This window comes from Helianthus annuus, chromosome 4, assembly GCF_002127325.2.
Source record: "Helianthus annuus cultivar XRQ/B chromosome 4, HanXRQr2.0-SUNRISE, whole genome shotgun sequence".
NCBI classification, from domain to species: Eukaryota; Viridiplantae; Streptophyta; class Magnoliopsida; order Asterales; family Asteraceae; genus Helianthus; species Helianthus annuus.
This window is the reverse complement of record NC_035436.2, coordinates 181830450-181849372: the sequence shown is the minus strand read 5'-3', so window position 1 is coordinate 181849372 and position 18923 is coordinate 181830450. Positions and strand designations below refer to the sequence as shown.

The 18923-nt window shown below is 33.9% G+C and overlaps 1 protein-coding gene across 1 annotated transcript; it reads left to right on the top strand.

Annotated features, from left to right (window-relative positions):
* Positions 1 to 12956: 12956 nt before the first annotated feature.
* Positions 12957 to 16857, top strand: LOC110885431 (LRR receptor-like serine/threonine-protein kinase FLS2). The gene is made up of 2 exons (XM_022133123.2): positions 12957 to 16229; positions 16362 to 16857. Exons 1-2 carry the CDS (start codon positions 13094 to 13096, stop codon positions 16697 to 16699), a joined length of 3474 nt encoding a protein of 1157 aa, XP_021988815.1. The 5' UTR covers positions 12957 to 13093; the 3' UTR covers positions 16700 to 16857.
* Positions 16858 to 18923: the final 2066 nt, after the last annotated feature.

Below are 18923 nucleotides of genomic sequence, written 5' to 3'. Positions count from 1 at the left end.
TGAAAGCTCCAAGAATGATCAGAGAATGTGTTTTGAGTTGTGATGAAACTTATGCACACAATGGTTCTATTTATAGCGTAAGAATGGCATTAAGATCATCACAACACACTCTACAAGTGACCATGGATGAATGGCAGGTGTCCTAGAGAGTTATGGGTCGAGTAGGGGGCACCCATGACCCTGAGAAACCCATTACTTCATGTTTTACCGCTTTGGACAGCCAACAGCCAACTTTCTGTCGCTGGGCATCGCTTACGGACCGTATGGCTTCGGCCTTGCGGTCCGTAAGCCAGAGGCGGATCAAAATCAATCATTCCGCTCCTTACGGTCCGTAAGGCATAACCTTTACGGTCCGTAAGGGGTTAAAATGAATATCTTTTTAAATCTTTTGTAATGATTATAAAATCTTGGTAATTAATTACCTGACCTTTCGGGTTTGAAGGGGTAACTTTGCGATTTGGCCCTCGGTTAATTACAACTAAGGACCTCGCGTTATTTACCCGTATCGTTAAGCCCCCGGTTAGATTACTTATTATCCGGAAAGCCTTAAATTATATTATTGACGCTTTTAACCCTTCTCATACGAATTTGATCATAACTTTCTCGTTTTAAAACGGAACTTCGCGAAATTTATATAGCGCATTCTGGTGAGCGTAATTTACTGTTACAAAGCCTCGGGTACGTCAAAGGGTCACTCAGTGGTATAATTAACATGTTGACACAGTTAACCCCTGTAGCTCGTAATCTCTCACTTTCTTCCGCGTTTCGCTTCCGTACGATCCATGATTTATTCGTTTTAAGGTACAAGTATCATTTAGGGTTACTGTACAGTATATTTACCCTTGTTTGACATTTATAACCCTCGAATTTACATACTTTCAAGGTTTGTCAAAACTAGTCCTTTATTTAATATCAATGCCACGTGTAAACAAACGACACGTGTTAACACATGATTGGACACAAAATTTCGAGGTGTTACAATTTCCAAAAAAATTAAAAAAAAATTGAAAGAAAGCAGCAAACCTTGTTGTCAAGTTCAGCATCGCTGTCGTCTTCATCATCGTCTGAAGATGATGATGAGTCAGCAGCAATTGCATTATAAAACTCCTCGACCAGGATTAACAAACACACAAAACACAAAAAAAAACTAAACCTAAACCTAAACCAAAACAACAGATCAATCACTTACATAAACACGAAGAAAGCGCTAGCCAGTCACTTCGGCTTGTTCGGATCCTTTACCATTAGTCAAAATTAATCTGCATAACCTCACATATGGAATTATATCCTAACTAAACTTTCATTTACTAAGTCATAAATTTCACGCAAAAATTTATATATTTACAAGTTCAATAGAAAAGGCAGAGTACACTTACCTGACTTTTATCACGTTTCGTGGAAGACAATTTACACAATGCAATCAAATAACTCACCCTACAAAATTAAGACGTCAAATTAAAATATATAAGACTATCTGTGACAAAATATGTGAGTTTCAGCCAGGATATAGGGCTGAATACAGTAGATGATTCACTAACAAAACAATTACTAAATAAAGAAAATATGTGAGTTCCGCATATTAATTCGACTGTAAACACAACCCATTACGAAACATGTTCAAAGAAGCTTCATTCAAATCATCGATTTTGGTACGAAATGTGTTGATTTTGTGGTTTTCAATGGCGAACACTAACATCATTAACACAATGGTTTCAACCACTGTTTAATCTAAAAGTGGTCTCAAAAGTGGTTTGAAAACACTGTTTTAACCCAACAGTGGTTTCAAACACTGTTTTACCTAACAGTGGTTTCAAAACACTGTTTCACCTAACAGTGGTTTCAAAACACTGTCTTAACCCAAAAGTGGTTTCAAACACTATTTTAACCCAACAGTGGTTTCAAACACTGTTTTACCTAATAGTGGTTTCAAAACACTGTTTTACCTTACAGTGGTTTCAAAACACTGTTTTAACCCAAAAGTGGTTTCAAACACTGTTTTAACCCAAAAGTGGTTTCAAAAAACTGTTTTGTTGAGCCTACATCCAAAATTAATAGATGAAATTGGTATATAACTTGCATCACCTTGTGAGTCCCAACTACTCAACATAAATATTTAACTTCTTCTCCTTCAACAACCACCTGAAACAAACATGGTTGTTAGATTTCTATATGTTTACTTATCGTTAATAAGTCGGTTTGAATTTTAATATATCTAATGGATCAAATGAGTCAAATAAGAAAAATAGCTAAAAAGGAAGCAGTATCATATTTATAATATCGGATCTTACCTAATCATTTCTGCACAAATAACTTTAACAGAAGTCGAATTTGGTTTTGTCAGGATGAGAACAGTCTGCGGAGGAGATTCCCACTTCAAACAAATCTGAAATAAAATATTATAACGGCAATTACAGCAGTTCTAAACAGATCAAAATTCAATATGAATATGTTACCGCTTACGATGTTGGCCATTACACTACAGTTTTCTAATATTCATTTTAATTGGAGCATGTTATACCTATTTACTGCTACGTTTTGTTATTGTTATATTTCCCTTTTCAATGGAGACAATATCATGTTTATGTTGATCGTTCTTTTCACCTTTACAATACCAATGTAGCTTGAATGATGCCTGTGACAGGAATATATTCGTTCTACTCAACATAGAAATCTAAGTGATGCCATTTGGTATTTTCAAAATCGCGTGAGTCCCAACTATTCAACCCCATTCCCACTTCAAACAAATCTGAAATAAAATACGATAAATACAACAATTACAGCAGATTTAAACATATCAAAATTCAATATGACACTTACGATGTTGGCTATGGGCTTGTATCTTTTTCTGGTTCTTATGATGGTTCTTTTGCTGCCCATACCTTTTGCTTATCAAACAGAGATTTAGTAGAGTAAAACAAACAAATTATGTTAGACCATGCCAAAAATAATAAAATTGAACCAAAAGCTAAAATTCTAAATCGAAAACATAACTACGATGCCAAAAATAATAAAATTGAACCAAAAGCTAAAATTCTAAATCGAAAACATAACTAAAGTATCTATACTGCATCAAATCATGAAGAAACTATTCGCGTTTTTTTAGAACCAAAAGCTAAAATTCTAAATCGAAAACATAACTAAGTGGTATTCCATATGATTAAAGCAAAGGAGGAACAACTTCCTTAGCTATAGGAGCGTTTTTGTAGAACAAAAGCCAACTGCTGAGAGATGTGTACCCAATCAATAATATCCCCTTCTTGGCTCTGTTCAAATCATGAAAACAATGTATATATCTCTCTGTTCAAATCAATATTCAATATTAAACAATCATTCCAGAATTATCAATATTTAATATTAAACAATCATTCCAGTGACCAAAAATTATCATTCAAGTCAGTCACTGTACTTTTTCCGGCTACACCTTATCTTCTCCGGTCATCTTCTCTAACTTTCCGGTGACCGTTAACTCCGATCTTGATTTGCCTAAACAACAGATACAGAAAAAAAAAAAAACAAAAGCAAAATTGGAGATAAGAACATAGTTGTAAATCTTCGTTGAAACCCTAGTCTATGGATAATATCCAGCTTCGCATAATATACAGAAAAAAACAAAAAACAAAATTGGTGATAAGAACATGATGATTGTTGAAGATAAGAAGTGTACCGGACAATTATTGTAGATCGGTCGGCTACACCTTATCTTTTCCGGTCATCTTCTCTAACTTTCCAGTGACCGTTAATTCCGATCTTGATTTGCCTAAACAACAAATACAGAAAAAAAAAAACAAAGAACAAAATTGGAGATAAAAACATAGTTGCAAATCTTCGTTGAAACCCTCCATTCTCAAAAATCTTCAAAAAATACTTCGAAATCGCTACAGAAACTGTGATTTTTGGCTTCAATGCACAAATGAAAAATGTTGAGTGGTTTGGGGATTGTGTTGCAGAAGAGACAGGTCATCATAGACCTAAATGCGCATCTTTATTTGAAGAGAATTAGGGCTCAGATCTGTAAGGCCCATTCTATACACACCCCCCTCCTTCCTGATTACACCCCCCCTTGTGAGAGGAAAACTGTCGGTCCCACGCAGGCCCCACCTGTAAGTATGTGAGAGGAAGGGGGTGAAAAAAGTAAATAGGGGGGGTGTAGAAAGTAGCACCCATCTGTAATATATACCAAATGTTGAGTGTTTTGGGGATTGTGTTGCAATATAAACCAATCCATCGGGTGTTTGGGATTCCTGGATTTGAGAGAGAGAAAGTGAATTTTAGAGAGAGAAAGCGAGTTTTATGAGAGAGAGAGTGATCGAAACCTGCATTTAGAGAGAGAGAGAGAGAGAGTTGAGAGAGAAATGGATTAGAGAGAGTAATTGATTGAAGAAGATGGTATCTTATATAATCTGGAGCCATAATTTTGAATTTTGAATCTGGAGCCATAATTTTGAATCATCAGTTGGTTGAAAGTGTTTTGAACATCTGTTGAATCATTAGTGGTTTGAAAGTGGTTTGATGGCAATGGTTAGATGGGCAGACCTTTGAAAAGATGAAAGTGAGCCAACTTTGAATTTTAAAGTCTTTATATATTACGCTTTATGATGTAATAATGAGATAAGAAAAGCCTTGTTGGACATGTTCTCAAGCTAACACATCAGCTTTTCTTATGTCAGTTGGATTTCTCCTTTTATAGAAAGTATACATAGATATAGATGTTTTGATTTTTATTATAGTTATGGTTAATATGTAATTACGTAATACCTCAGTGGGGTTTCACATAAATACTATAATCAAATCACGTAATCACATAATGGGTATTCAAAAATCACGTAGTCACGTAATCATACATAGTCTAGTTATTATTACGTAATCACTAATTGGGATTTCACATAAATACCATAATGAAATCACTTAATCATGTAATGGGTATTTATTGATTTAAGTATTCAATGATTATGTTCCAATAATCAATGTAAAGTTACATAATCATGTAACTTTGTAGCTTATAAAATGATTTTTTTTTTATTTAAGAAAACTATAGTAATAGTGTGGTCGAATTAAAGAGAATGAAATGTTTGTTAACATGGTGTATTTTAAAAAAAAAATATTAAGGTATGAAAAAATTATAGTTGTTTGAAAATCAAGAGGGGGATGAGTTCAAGTGAGAAAAAACCAAAATACTTTTTCTCTATTTGTTTTTTCAATTGTTTAAACCTAATATTCACCAAAATGCCACCGCTTTATTTGTAGTCATAGATCTTGGGAGATCAAGGGTGGAACTTATCGCCTAACTTCGTACCCAATTCCTCTTTTGTGTGGTAACCACCCTCTTATTATAATTGTTATTTTATATATAAGTAGTCGGGTTACCCGCGCTACGCGGCGGGAATCTGGTTGACATCGTTTGGGCTTGCTACGCTACCGACAGTCGTTGTAGCAACCAATCGAAAACCATTAAAAAGAATAGCGCAATATAACATTCATACCGTTAAAGATGTCCTGTCAGAGTTGGCTAGTACGTCAGAGTACACGCACTTATGTAACATACGATAAAAAAACACTTTATCAAATTATCTATATGTATTAATTCATAACATTTGGATGAATAGTGACATTTTTGTCTTATTGTGATTTTGTCTTTAGTGTTTTGTTTTTTGTTTTTTTTAATTATTTTTTGCAACTTTAAGGTTTTTTTTTATTTTATAATTATCTATATGTATTAATTCATAACATTTGGATGAATAGTGACATTTTTGTCTTATTGTGATTTTGTAATAAATTTTTGTTTTTTATTATTTTCCCACAAAAATTAAGTGAGTTTATTATTTTATTTTTGTTAGTTTTGTTTACGCTTTTATCGAATTTGATTGTCGTTCAATTGCTACTTAGCACGGTGTTTGATGATCATATTTGGTTCCTCAAGTTTTTTTACCCCCTTGACTTTCTAATACGTGTTCGTGTAAATTCAACTACGTATACGTTTTATGTCACGTGAGTCACTTGGTGTTATAAATTTGTAGTTTTATTTTATGTTTTTTTCCGGATTTGGTCGTCGTTCGGTTGCTACTTAGCATGGTTTTACGCCCTCCCTACAACGTTGGTATCATGACTTTACGCCCCCTCACCACAACGCGGGAGGGCAACGACTAGTTAAATAATTAAATGGGTTAAATGTGTATTTATATATAGTGCGTAGGCGTGAAACTGAAAATAAAAAGTAATAGTAGACTGGAAGTTTGGTACAACTAATTAGCATTAGAAAGATTATCAGCAAAATTTAAAGTAGAATACTCTTATAAAAAACTAAAACATTTGAGAAATAAAATAAAAATTAAATAAACTATACGTATAACTTTAATCATTAATTAATTGAAAAATAATAATAGATGTCCTAAGCTAAAATTTTCACACTTCCATTCAAATATAAATTAGATGAAAAACCCGATCATATTTTTTCTCCCTTCAACTCTTTGAGATTAAAAAAAACAAAGCTTGTGCATTATTTTGTATCATGTGTCTCACTGCTTGTATGCTATTCACGTAAGGTTTTAATGTTGAGTCACAGACATGTTCCTTTAGAAACTTGTTATATGTGCTTAATGTTATTATATACTGTGTTTTATAACTTGTGAATTAATGTATCACCAAGTTGTTATTTAATATTTAACCAGACCTATACGTTACGTAGCGGGCTTTAACGATCGCTATAATCGCTATTGACAACTATAAGCAAGGTAATAAAAGATGATCTAAAAGTTGTTTACGAGAAACATAACCATAAAAAAACAGAAATCCATAAGAACATACCTCAATTTCGAAATTGAGTTCTTCAGACCGGCGCTTTTTATAGAATAACAAACATTTTATAAACCCTAAAACAATAACTGAAGGAGAACCTCCTCATATATCCAGGAGGCTCAAACAAACGTCTCTGAGCACACCTCGCCTAAACGGATTGAAACCCTTCAAACGGATGAAACCGTCTAAACAAAGGCATAAAACCACCATCTCTGTTCAAAGCGTCTGGGAAACGACAAAACCCTACACCTCCACCCTCAAGCCACCGCCGCTCCGTCGTGACCGGTGGATGGAACCTCTCTGATCGTTTTCTTTTCTACAGATTTCTCTTCTCTCTATCTCTCTTAGGGGCTGTTTGTTTTTTCAGGGGTAAAACGTCTGCAGTCTGCGGACCACATCTATAGACATATGTAGCTCAAGAGGTGGACCAAATCTCTTCAGTCTGCAAGAAGAAGAGTGTTTGTTTTTTAACTTCTGCAAGCTGCTGAAATAAACTGAAATCACATAATTTGGATATTTTCCCAAATTCACATAACCTAAACATGTTATAACAAACTAACACAACAAGACATCTTTATTTCAAAATTTTAAATAAACAAAACAACTTCTACCATAATATAACAATTTAATCATAAGCCATAAAATTTTAAAAAAAATTAAAACCAACTTATTATTATTATTATTAATCAACCAACAAGCCAAATTAAACTCCACTAAGATTCAACATTAATACAAATATAAATATTAATCTCCGTATAAAACAAAACACACAAACATAATCAGCGACGAAGGAAGGGTTTTGGAGAATGGATGTGGTATCACAACAAGACATCTTTATTTCAAAATTTTAAATAAACAAAACAACTACTATCATAATATAACAATTTAATCATAAGCCATAGAATTTAAAAAAAATTAAAACCAACTTATTATTATTATTATTATTAATCAACCAACAAGCCAAATTAAACTCCATTGAGATTCAACATTAACACAAATATAAATATTAATCTCCGTATAAAACAAAACACACAAACATAATCAGCGACGAAGGAAGGGTTTTGGAGAATGGGTTGTGGTATCTGGGCAAAAAGAAAGATGGAGAAGAGGTTTGAAGACTTGAGTCCACATCTGTCCCAAGAAGAGGACGCACAGACCTTTTTTAATGAAAAGTCTTCGAGAAAACAAACAGTCTTTAGACCCAAAGGTCTGCGCGTGGTCTGCGCGGCGTATACATAAGAGGTCAGGAAGATCTTCTTGAAAAAAACAAATAGCTCCTTAGCCTCTCTCTCTCTCTCTCTCTCTCTCTCTCTCTCTCTCTCTCTCTCTTTTAGGCTTATAACACCCACCGCTAACTAAACGTTCTTGATACTACATGCCAAAAGCCACGCGTAAGCCTTTTGTGGCTCATCGTCTTGTGAGCAAGCTTTGCTGTGTAACTCACCATTTCACACACAAACATGTAAATTGCAGAGAGAGATTGACTGGGAAACATACGTGCCTCACACCGACAGAGACGCAAACACAGAGTTTAGAGAGCTAACACCGTTGTCGGTGGTGTTCGCGGCGACAAAAGACAACCCAATGCTGCTGAAGATGAAATACAAAGTCAGAGTGAATGAGTACCTACCTTGGTTTGTGTAAAGTAAAAAGTAGTGATTGACACGCGACAAATCACCAACCATCCAAATGAACCAAAAAAGCAAGTCAGCATACACGTGTCAACCTACAAACTAAGTACAACCCCAAACCCAAACGTACTGTTAAGACTTGCACAAAACTTAATTTATGCACATGGTACAACCAGATAAAGCCAAAATATGTTGCAGATTTATAGTTATATAATATAATATAATATAATATAATATAATATAATATAATATAATATAATATAATATAATATAATATAATATAATATAATATAATATAATATAATATAATATAATATAATATAATATAATATAATATAATATAAGGTAAAGGTTCCTGTAAAAAAGACCAAAAGTGTGAGAATGATAAGAAAGAATCTACACCATTAGATCTTTGATCTAATGGTTTAGATTAATAGGGACCAAATTGTATAATTTGTTTATCTTTTTGGACTGAATTGAAAATTCTAGGGGTAATAAAGTCTTTATATCCATTCAAAAATAGAAACTGTAAATCAAAATCCCTACAATATCTCTCTCTCTCTCTCTCTCTCTCTCTCTTTAGATGATCTCCATCGATCTCCTCTGTCCTGCATCATCCTACCGCCGGAACAATCAATTGATCTGATACAGTGATCAATGTGAAGATGAATTCTAGAGAGAGAAACCACAAGTCAATGAAGACGAATCTGCATCATCCTACCGGAACCAAACCCTAGCATTGAAATCGAGATTTGAACTAATTTTGGATTAGGTTTTCGAGAATTTGAGATTGAAATTGATTGAACTTTATCAATCATTTCATCATCCGTCTTGATCATTGATTAATTATCGCACGACCAGATGATCTCTCTCTCTCTACAGGACAGCAGCGGCGGAGCGGTAGTGGTGGTGCCGGAAGTGGAGAAGATGATACAGAGGTGTTTTTATCTTTTTGTGAATGGTGTTTTTTTCTTTTTTTTCTGAATGGAGTTATTATCTTTTATGAATGGTGTTATTTTTTACTGAATGGTGTTATTCTTTTCTGAATGGTGTTATTTTGTTTCTGAATGGTGTTATTTTCTTTTTCTGAATGGTGTTATATTTATTTACTAAATGGTGTTATATTCTTGTACTGAATGATGTTATATTATTTACTGAATGGTGTTATAATTCCTTAAATCAAGGATTTTCTCTCTCCAAATCCTTAAATCAAGGATTACCATATTTGAATTTGTTAATGCATTTACAATTATACCCTTTTCAATTAATTTAGATCTAATGGTTGAGATTCTTTCTTACCTTTCTCACACTTTTGGTCTTTTTTACAATAACTCCACCCTATAATATAATATAATATAATATAATATAATATAATATAATATAATATAATATAATATAATATAATATAATATAATATAATATAATATAATATAATATAATATAATATAATATAATATAATATAATATAATATAATATAATATAATATAATATAATATAATATAATATAATATAATATAATATAATATAATATATTAATATTAATATAATATAATACAATATAAGATAATATAATTTAAACCCATAGGAAGGGTGTGGGTGGCCCGCCCCCTTATCGGTGCTCTAAGACCACCCGTAGTTAGTCGTTATCCGACGTTTTCTCCCTCCAAACACGCCCAAAAAGCCCTCCCCCCACCCCCACGGCGTGATTCAGCATGTTTTCGCAAAAAAAAAAAAAAAAAAAACATCACCCGCGTGATTTGAAACACGGTGAAAAGGGAAGAAGAAGATTTTGTTTGCCCAATGAGACCTTGCCATGTGTGTGTATAATTAGTTTTAATTAAAAAAACAAAAGAAATAATATGTGTGTGTGTATTTAAAGGAAGAAGAAGATTGAAGAAGATGATGTTACAGGTTGTTGTGAGGAAGAAGATGATGATTTTGCACATTCAGTCCCTGCACTTTGGTTCTAGAGTTAATTGCCAAAATCGCCCCTGAGGTTTGGGCACATTTTCCATTTTCGTCCAAAATGACACTTTTGTACCATTTTGCCCCCCACGTTTGTAACTTTTTGCCATTTTCATCCAAACCACTAACTTAGTTTATTTTTTCTGTTAAGGTAAAGGATATTTGGACGAAAATGGCAAATATAAAGCACAGGGACCAAAATGGCAAATGTGCTCAAACTCTTTTTAATTTCTTTTATTTACTTAATTTTGTCACATATATAATAAAAAAGAATATACATGCAACTTTTATACGAAAAATTATACGAAAAAATAATAGTTCTGTCACATATTTTTTATAATTTTTCATCCATCCACTAACTAAGTTAATTTTTTTCTATTAAGGCGAAAGATGTTTTAAATTTTATAAATTAATTTTTTTCTATTAATTTTATAAATTAATACAAGATCTTTATTTATTAAATTTTAAAAGAAATCTAAATACAATTATGAATATTTTTGTATTGTAAATTAGGTATAATATTCTTTTTAACGAGCAACGATACCATACTTCTTTGGTATTGGTACCAAACTGCACCATATCGGTACCAGTTCTCATTTTACATGTTATGGTTACCACTACTATAGAATGAAACATCAGACGCGGTCAACGTTTTTTTAGACACGGTAAAAAAACCGTCATCAAAAAGTGAGATAAATATTGTTCAAAATTTGTTTAAGAAACAACCAAACCCCGTCTAAAGGGTTTTATAATGAACCAATTTAAAATGCTTGCATCTTCCGAGCCATCCTGCTTCATTTGCTGGATGAAAACAAGTTTGAGTTTTAAGTTGATTTTTCAAAAATTTATTTATAATTCGTATCAAGGTTATTATATGTAGTCTTTTGTTCAATGGAACTTTGTTTTCTTTCTCTAAGTAACATGAATATTTCGATTCTGTTTTTGAGAGTTTAACAAGAAAATAGCTCGTCGTGAAAAGTGTTTATCACAAAATATTAGATGGCATTATACTTACTATTTGGTGGGTAATTTTAAGGTTTGGTAACGGTACGTTGTTTGATGGGGGCACTGGCTTTTGTTTTTCGTTATGAGCGAATTTAAAAGAGTAGAAGATGAATTACAAACTTAGTACATATGATAATATTTGTTTATTTGACATTTTCTATAAGGTCACAAGCATTTTAGTTTTATAAAAATTAGAGGATTAAGTAGATTTATTTTTATAAAATTGATCTATATAAACAATTGGAAATTAATTTCTGTATTAATTTATAAAATGTAAGACATCCTTCGCCTTAATAGAAAAAAATTAACTTAGTGGTTGGATGAAAATTTATAGAAAATATGTGACAACATTATTATTTTTTTCATATAAAAATTGCATGTATATTCTTTTTTATTATATATGTGACAAAATTAACTAAATAAAAGAAATTAAAAAGAGTTTGAGCACATTTGCCATTTTCGTCCCTGTGGTTTATAGTTGCCATTTTCATCCAAATATCATTCAACTTAAGAGAAAAAATAAACTAAGTTAGTTGTTTGGATGAAAATGGCAAAAAGTTAAAAACGTGGGGGGCAAAATGGTACAAAAGTATCATTTTGGACGAAAATGGCAAATGTACTCAAACCTCAGGGGCGATTTTGGCAATTAACTCTTGATTCTATTTAAAAAAAAGGTTTAAAACTTCAAAACCTTTAATATTTCAAGTTTCAAAAATGGTATATCACTCCCTAAAGTTTTGTTTATTAAATGTCTCATTTGGATCTTTTATAAAACCTAAAATTTTGCAATGTAATTTTTTAGTATTGTAATTTTTGTTTTATTTAATGAAGTATTATCAGTTTTTATTTTAAAAAAAAATAATAATTGTGTAATGATTGGTTGAGGCATTATTGGGCATTATTCCACTATGCCCCTTTTGTAAAAAACGCCCAATAATGCCCCCTTGTTGACTGGACTGCCACATGACAAAAACGCACAAGGGTGAGAGCATTATTCACTAAACCACTACAAATAGTCTAAGATAGCTTAAGTACTGTACTTTTAGTTCACAAGAGTTTTGCCTCCATCCGTTTATTATTTTAGTGCCACGGAAAACAAAATTTATAAATTTTGATTTCGTGAAATATAATATCAGTGAAACAATATTCTTTATAAATAAATAAATTTTGATATCGTGAAATATAATATCAATGAAACAATATTATTCTTTATAAATAAAATCCAAATAAGAATATTTTGAAATCACGAGTTGTGTCTTATTTGTTGCAAGTTGTGCAATGACCTTGAATTTGGCACACGGTTTTACACTATGGAAATATTGACGTCAGGCATTCATGCATCCCAAACTTGTAAATTCTATTGCTCCACTTGTGCATCCTGTTCATTGTTACAAGACATGTCAATGATGAACTAGAAACCAATAAGTGCATGAAGTCTAACGAAACCAATAAATGCATGAAGTCTAACAAAATATCAGAGTCAGATATTTTTCGTATATACAAATAGAGAAACGAGATTCGTATTGGGTACGTGTATGGGTACAATTCAGGATAAGAATTGGATCTTGACACTAAAGATCATGCTTTCACACATTAAAGTTTGAAAAAATAAACTTTTCAGTTGACCTCTAATTAAATTCTGCAATACATAAACCAGCTTCCTGATCATACAATCATCACCACTTCAAACTAATTAACAATGCCTTTCAAAAGCTTTATGCTTTTACCTTTCCTGATACTCGGTGTTCTATCCGCAGATTCCGTCTTGGAAGATGAAGCAAACGCTTTAAAACAGTTCAAGAATTTAATCACTGATGACCCAACTGATGCACTCCTGGATTGGAATGCCGATTCCAACCACCATTGCAACTGGACTGGAATCCAATGCCATAATATCACCAAACGTGTCGTTTCTATTTCGATTCAACAAACATACCTCAAAGGCCAAATCTCACCTTTTCTTGGAAACCTTTCCGGTCTCCAGGTTCTTGATTTATCTTATAATTTATTCACTGGCAACATTCCATTCCAGTTGGGATACTGCACACAACTTTCCAAGCTTATTCTTTACACCAATTCCCTCTCTGGTCCGATTCCATCAGAACTGGGAACACTACGGAATCTGCAGACACTAGACTTGGGAAACAATTCCATCACTGGAATCATTCCAGGGAGTTTGTGTGATTGCACTTCTTTGCTAGAACTTCATCTCGATTCCAACAGGCTTAACGGAACAATCCCAGATAGAATTGGTAATTTGGTCAATCTTCAGTTTCTTGGAGCTTTTACAAATCTTTTAGAAGGATCGATTCCTACATCGGTTGGTCAACTAAAAGAGTTACAAGTGCTTAGTTTAGATTCCAACAAGCTCAACGGTACAATTCCAGATACAATTGGTGATTTAGTCAGTCTTCAGTTTCTTATAGCTTTTGATAACCTTTTAGAAGGTTCAATTCCTACCTCAGTTGGTAAACTGAAACAATTACAAGTGCTTGCCTTGTATCAAAACCATATATCTGGTATCATTCCTACAGAGATTGGAAACCTGTCAAGTTTACAACAACTTCTTTTGTTTGATAACTCTCTCTCTGGAGAGCTTCCGACTTCGATTGGTCATTTGACAGAGCTCCAAACTATTGATATATGCCAAAACCAGCTTTCTGGTATCATTCCGACAGAGATTGGGAATTTGTCAAGATTACAAACTCTTCAGTTATTTGAAAATTTTCTTTCGGGACAAATACCAAGTGAAATTGGTCGTTGCAAAAATCTCACTCTTTTGAATCTATACACGAACAAGCTCACTGGAAGCATTCCCGGTGAGATCGGAAATCTTCAGGAATTAGAATTCTTGCGGTTATACAATAATCAACTGAATTCCACAATCCCAAGAACGTTGTTTCAGTTGAAATCATTAATTAATTTGCAACTGTCGCAGAATAATCTAAGCGGGAATGTTTCTTCAGAGATTTCTTCACTGGAATCCCTGAAGAGATTGACCCTTCATAATAACAAGTTTACTGGTGAAATTCCAGCATCAATAACCAGGTTAGTCAATTTGAATATCTTGACATTGAGCTCAAACTTTCTCACAGGACCAATTCCTTCAAGCATTGGCTCTCTTTATAATCTCCAAACGCTGACGATGCAGCATAATTCTTTTTTCGGGCCAATCCCACGAGAAACTGGAAACTTAACTAGTTTGGTGGTGTTAGATCTTGGGCAAAACCAACTTTCAGGCACCATCCCTATAGAAATCTCAAAAATTTCTTCTCTTCAACGCCTTTCAGTTGGTGATAATAATCTAGAAGGTCGGATTCCTGATAAACTTTTTGAGCTTAAACAGCTCACTGAACTCTACTTGATGAACAACAAATTTGAGGGTACAATTCTGAATTCTGTTTCAAGGCTCAAGATGCTTTCTCTGTTGGATCTCAGCAGAAACAGGTTTAACGGGTCAATTGAGGAGGGTATGACAAAACTGAACCGGTTGCTTTCAATAGACCTGTCTCACAACTTTTTCGCTGGATCGATTTCACGGACAGTGATTTCAAGTATGAAGAATATGCAGATATATCTCAATTTCTCAAACAATTTTCTTACAGGAACTATCCCAAATGAGTTTGGGAAGATGGAGATGGTGCAAGCCATTGATATCTCAAACAATAATCTGTCAGGAGGTATCCCGGTAACATTTCAGAACTGCAGAAACCTGCAGAGTCTTGATTTGTCAAGAAATCAGCTTTCTGGTGGCATCTCTAACGAAATATTCCCTACTCTTGGCGAACTTTCTTATATAAATTTCTCAAGAAATCAATTGGATGGAAAGATCCCAGAAAGCATGGCGAATCTCACACTTCTTACTTCGGTTGATCTTTCACAAAACAAATTCAATGGCACGATTCCTGAAGACTTTGGCAACAATGTGGCCTTAAAACGCCTCAATCTCTCGTTCAATAACCTTGAAGGACGTGTTCCCGATATGGGAATTTTCAAAAACTCTAGCGCAATCGGATTACTTGGAAATCCGTCTTTGTGTGTTACCAACGATACCAAGTCATGCGCCTTCTCAACTCAATCAAATCGTTCACATCAAATATCAAGAAAAGCCGTATTGATTATTGCAATACTCGGATCTCTAGCGTTGCTTCCTGTACTGTTTTTGGGAATTTTGTGTTATCGTCATGTCCAAAAATCGAAAGTTAAACAATCTGAGGATACAGAACCAGAATACACCCGACGGGCCACTCTCAAAAGATTTGACAGAAAAGAACTTGAAGATGCTACCAATGGATTCAGTGAAAGTAATATTCTCGGTACAAGCAGTTTAAGCACAGTGTACAAGGGTACACTAACAGATGGAAGGATGATAGCAGTGAAGAATTTGAATTTCACTGAGTTTTCAGCAGAATCTGATAAGAGCTTCAACAAAGAAATGAACACATTAGCAAAATTGAGGCATAGAAATTTAGTGAAAGTTCTTGGTTTTGCATGGGAGAGTGGAAGACTAAAGGCTGTGGTTCTCGAATTCATGGAAAATGGTAATCTGGATACGGTTATACATGATTCTGGGACCGATCGATCAAGATGGGATCTTTCCGAGAGAGTTGACGTTTTGATTTCAGTTTCAAGAGGACTTGTTTATTTACATTCCGGATACGATTTCCCTATAGTTCACTGTGATTTAAAGCCTTCTAATATACTTTTGGATGAAAAATGGGATGCTCATGTTAGCGACTTCGGGACAGCTCGGATTCTGGGAGTTCATAACCAGGATGGAAGCAGTGTTTCTTCTGCATCAGCATTTCAAGGCACCATTGGTTACTTGGCACCAGGTAATGTGTGACCAACTCTTTTTTTTATTCTTTAAGAACGAGTTTAAAGAATTTTTAACACTATATCAATTTTGATGATAATATAACATTTGACCGAAAAAGTCACACTAATGCATTTTTTATATGTATCAGAGTTTGCATATATGAGAAATGTGACAACAAAAGTGGATGTATTTAGCTTTGGAGTAATAATTATGGAATTTATCACTAGAAAAAGACCAACAGGACTCCCTGAAGACGATGGAATCCAAATCACTTTGCCACAGTTGATAGAACAAGCACTTTCAAAAGGAATGAATGAGCTGATTGAAGTTGCAGATCCTGATTTGGCTTCCGATTTTGCCACAAAATACGGCGTTGTAGAACAGATTCTTCAGCTGGCTTTATGCTGCACTCAAACAGATCCAGATGATCGGCCAGACATGAACGAAATCTTATCTTCACTTACAAAGATCAGCAAGAAAGTGTAGTTAGGGTTTTAAATTTAACATTTCAAACCACCAACTCATATTCATCCAAATGAGTTTTTAATAACAAGTTTCATTTCAAGATTCTTGTACTTTTATAGTTGTTTGAGAGCATTCCTTTGATTTCAACAATATGCCATGAAGAGTATTTACTTTCCCAAGTTCGCTCGTAAACCAATTTAGCTCATTGTTTCTACCCTCTCCTTCACTTCCTGTATTTGTCATCCGATAAGAAAAATGTATGATGTTCCTAGTGGCGAAGCTTGAATTTTTTTACGGGGGTCGAAAACGTATATACCCCAAAAATTTCTATAGAACCGGGGGTCGAAAACATATATACCCAAAAATTTATATACGAAAACTACATATATATAACACTACTAGCCGAAAAGTTTGGGGGGTCGGGCGCCCCTCCCCGCCCCTTCAAAGCATCGCCCCTGGATGTTCCTATGCAAATTGCACCAAACGTGTAATCAAAAACTGCACAACTTGCATCAAAAGAACAACAATTTACTGCTTAACTAGATGTATACAATTAGTTGACAAGTTTCTTAATCATCAAAGAAGTATAAACTTTCTTGTTTGGGGGCCGCATTTGGTACTTTGCATACAAATAATTAAGCAACTTAACAAACCTGTGTGGGTGTATAAGCTCCATCGAAAGTTTGTTCTGTGTGCAAATATTGAAGTCTGTAAGCAAATTGTCCATAAAAACCAAATAAATAGTAAAATTACAATGTAACAATTTATGAGAAAATGATAATAATGTATTAGGACATTTGTTCTGCAAAAAGATAATAATTTATTTCAGTGTACCCTAACTTGGTGGCCAAGACATTACCAAATATAGTTATAACATAATTATGAAACTTAACCCACTTGTTAACATTAATATTAGTTATATATAAACATAATTATGTTCCGGTAGTTTATTCGTACTTAAACATTATTACTATATTTGTATGTATGAACCGATATGGACAAGTAGGTGTGACGGTTAGTTAAATGGTTAAGTTTGATGGTTTCTCCCGCCAAATAACTGTCATGTCTATGGTGTGTATATAACCTTGTTGCCGGGAACATCCCTTGGCACCAAGACATTCATAATTTTCGTTATTGTCTGTCCATTTTTTATCCATTCTCACTGTTACAATTATGCCTACCAATTCGGTTAACAATTCCCTCTTTCGTGTCAAACCTCCAAAACCCCACTGTGATGATGATGAAGATCATCGGCTTCCGCTAACAAGTGGTATCAGAGTCGGTTATGTAAGTGATGATGATTTAAAGCCGTCATCAACCATGATGCCATGTATGCACTGCACTGAAGAAAAACGTAAACGAAAATGGATGCAGCGATGTTGTTACTACTGTAACAGACCAGGCCATAAAATTTCTACATGTCAAGAGAAGGAGAAGGATGAAGAAAGTCAGTTACTACGTCTAGCGGTTAATACAGGAACGCATAAATGTCTAGATGCAGAGAAAGATCAACAATCCGGTCAGAGACAAGAATATATGGTCATTGGAACTGACGGAGGATACTGGTCGGATATATGGTATGTTAGTAAAACTTACAAACATCATATTTCTGGTAATATCGACATGTTTAAACGGATGAAAACTATGTCATGTGTTGAAACGGAGACTGGGGAAAACAATTTTTTCTTTATTAGAGGGATCGGTGTGGTTGATATTATAACAGGGACTGAAAAGTTTCGAGTACAAAGTGTGTTTTACACACCGGACATTGATAGAAATGTCTTGAGTCTCGATCAGTTAATGATTCTGGGATTTACAGTGAAATTCATGGGGGATGTATGTAAATTATTTCCAACTTTTAGTGTTCCTATAAATAATAGAAAGAATGGTCATACCGGTCTGACGAGAGAAGAAGAGATCGGAGAACTAGAAAAGCAATATATGATTAGTAAGAATTCCGATCATGAGAAATTCAAAACAGAATTTTTAAATGAATACTTCGAGAATTTGAATATCTCTGCCACCGAACCAGACTGGAACATACTGATCTTACAAGCAATGTCCTTTAATGATTTTCAAGATTGCAAGGCTTTACTACACATGCTCGAAGATGAAGACTATGTCATCAAGTATAAATATTATCTTGAAACGACATTCAACAACATGATAGAATGGTTTCTTAAAGAGAAACTGGAAATTCACACAAGACCATTGCCTGCATATGCGTCAAACAATCGGAAAGTGG

What these genes read in the sequence shown, in the direction of transcription:
- LOC110885431 (XM_022133123.2), top strand. Translation starts at nt 13,094, where the DNA reads ATGCCTTTCAAAAGCTTTATGCTTTTACCTTTCCTGATACTCGGTGTT. An exon ending in CATTGGTTACTTGGCACCAG is followed by an intron (nt 16,230 to 16,361) that starts GTAATGTGTGAC and finishes TATATGTATCAG; the next exon opens with AGTTTGCATATATGAGAAAT.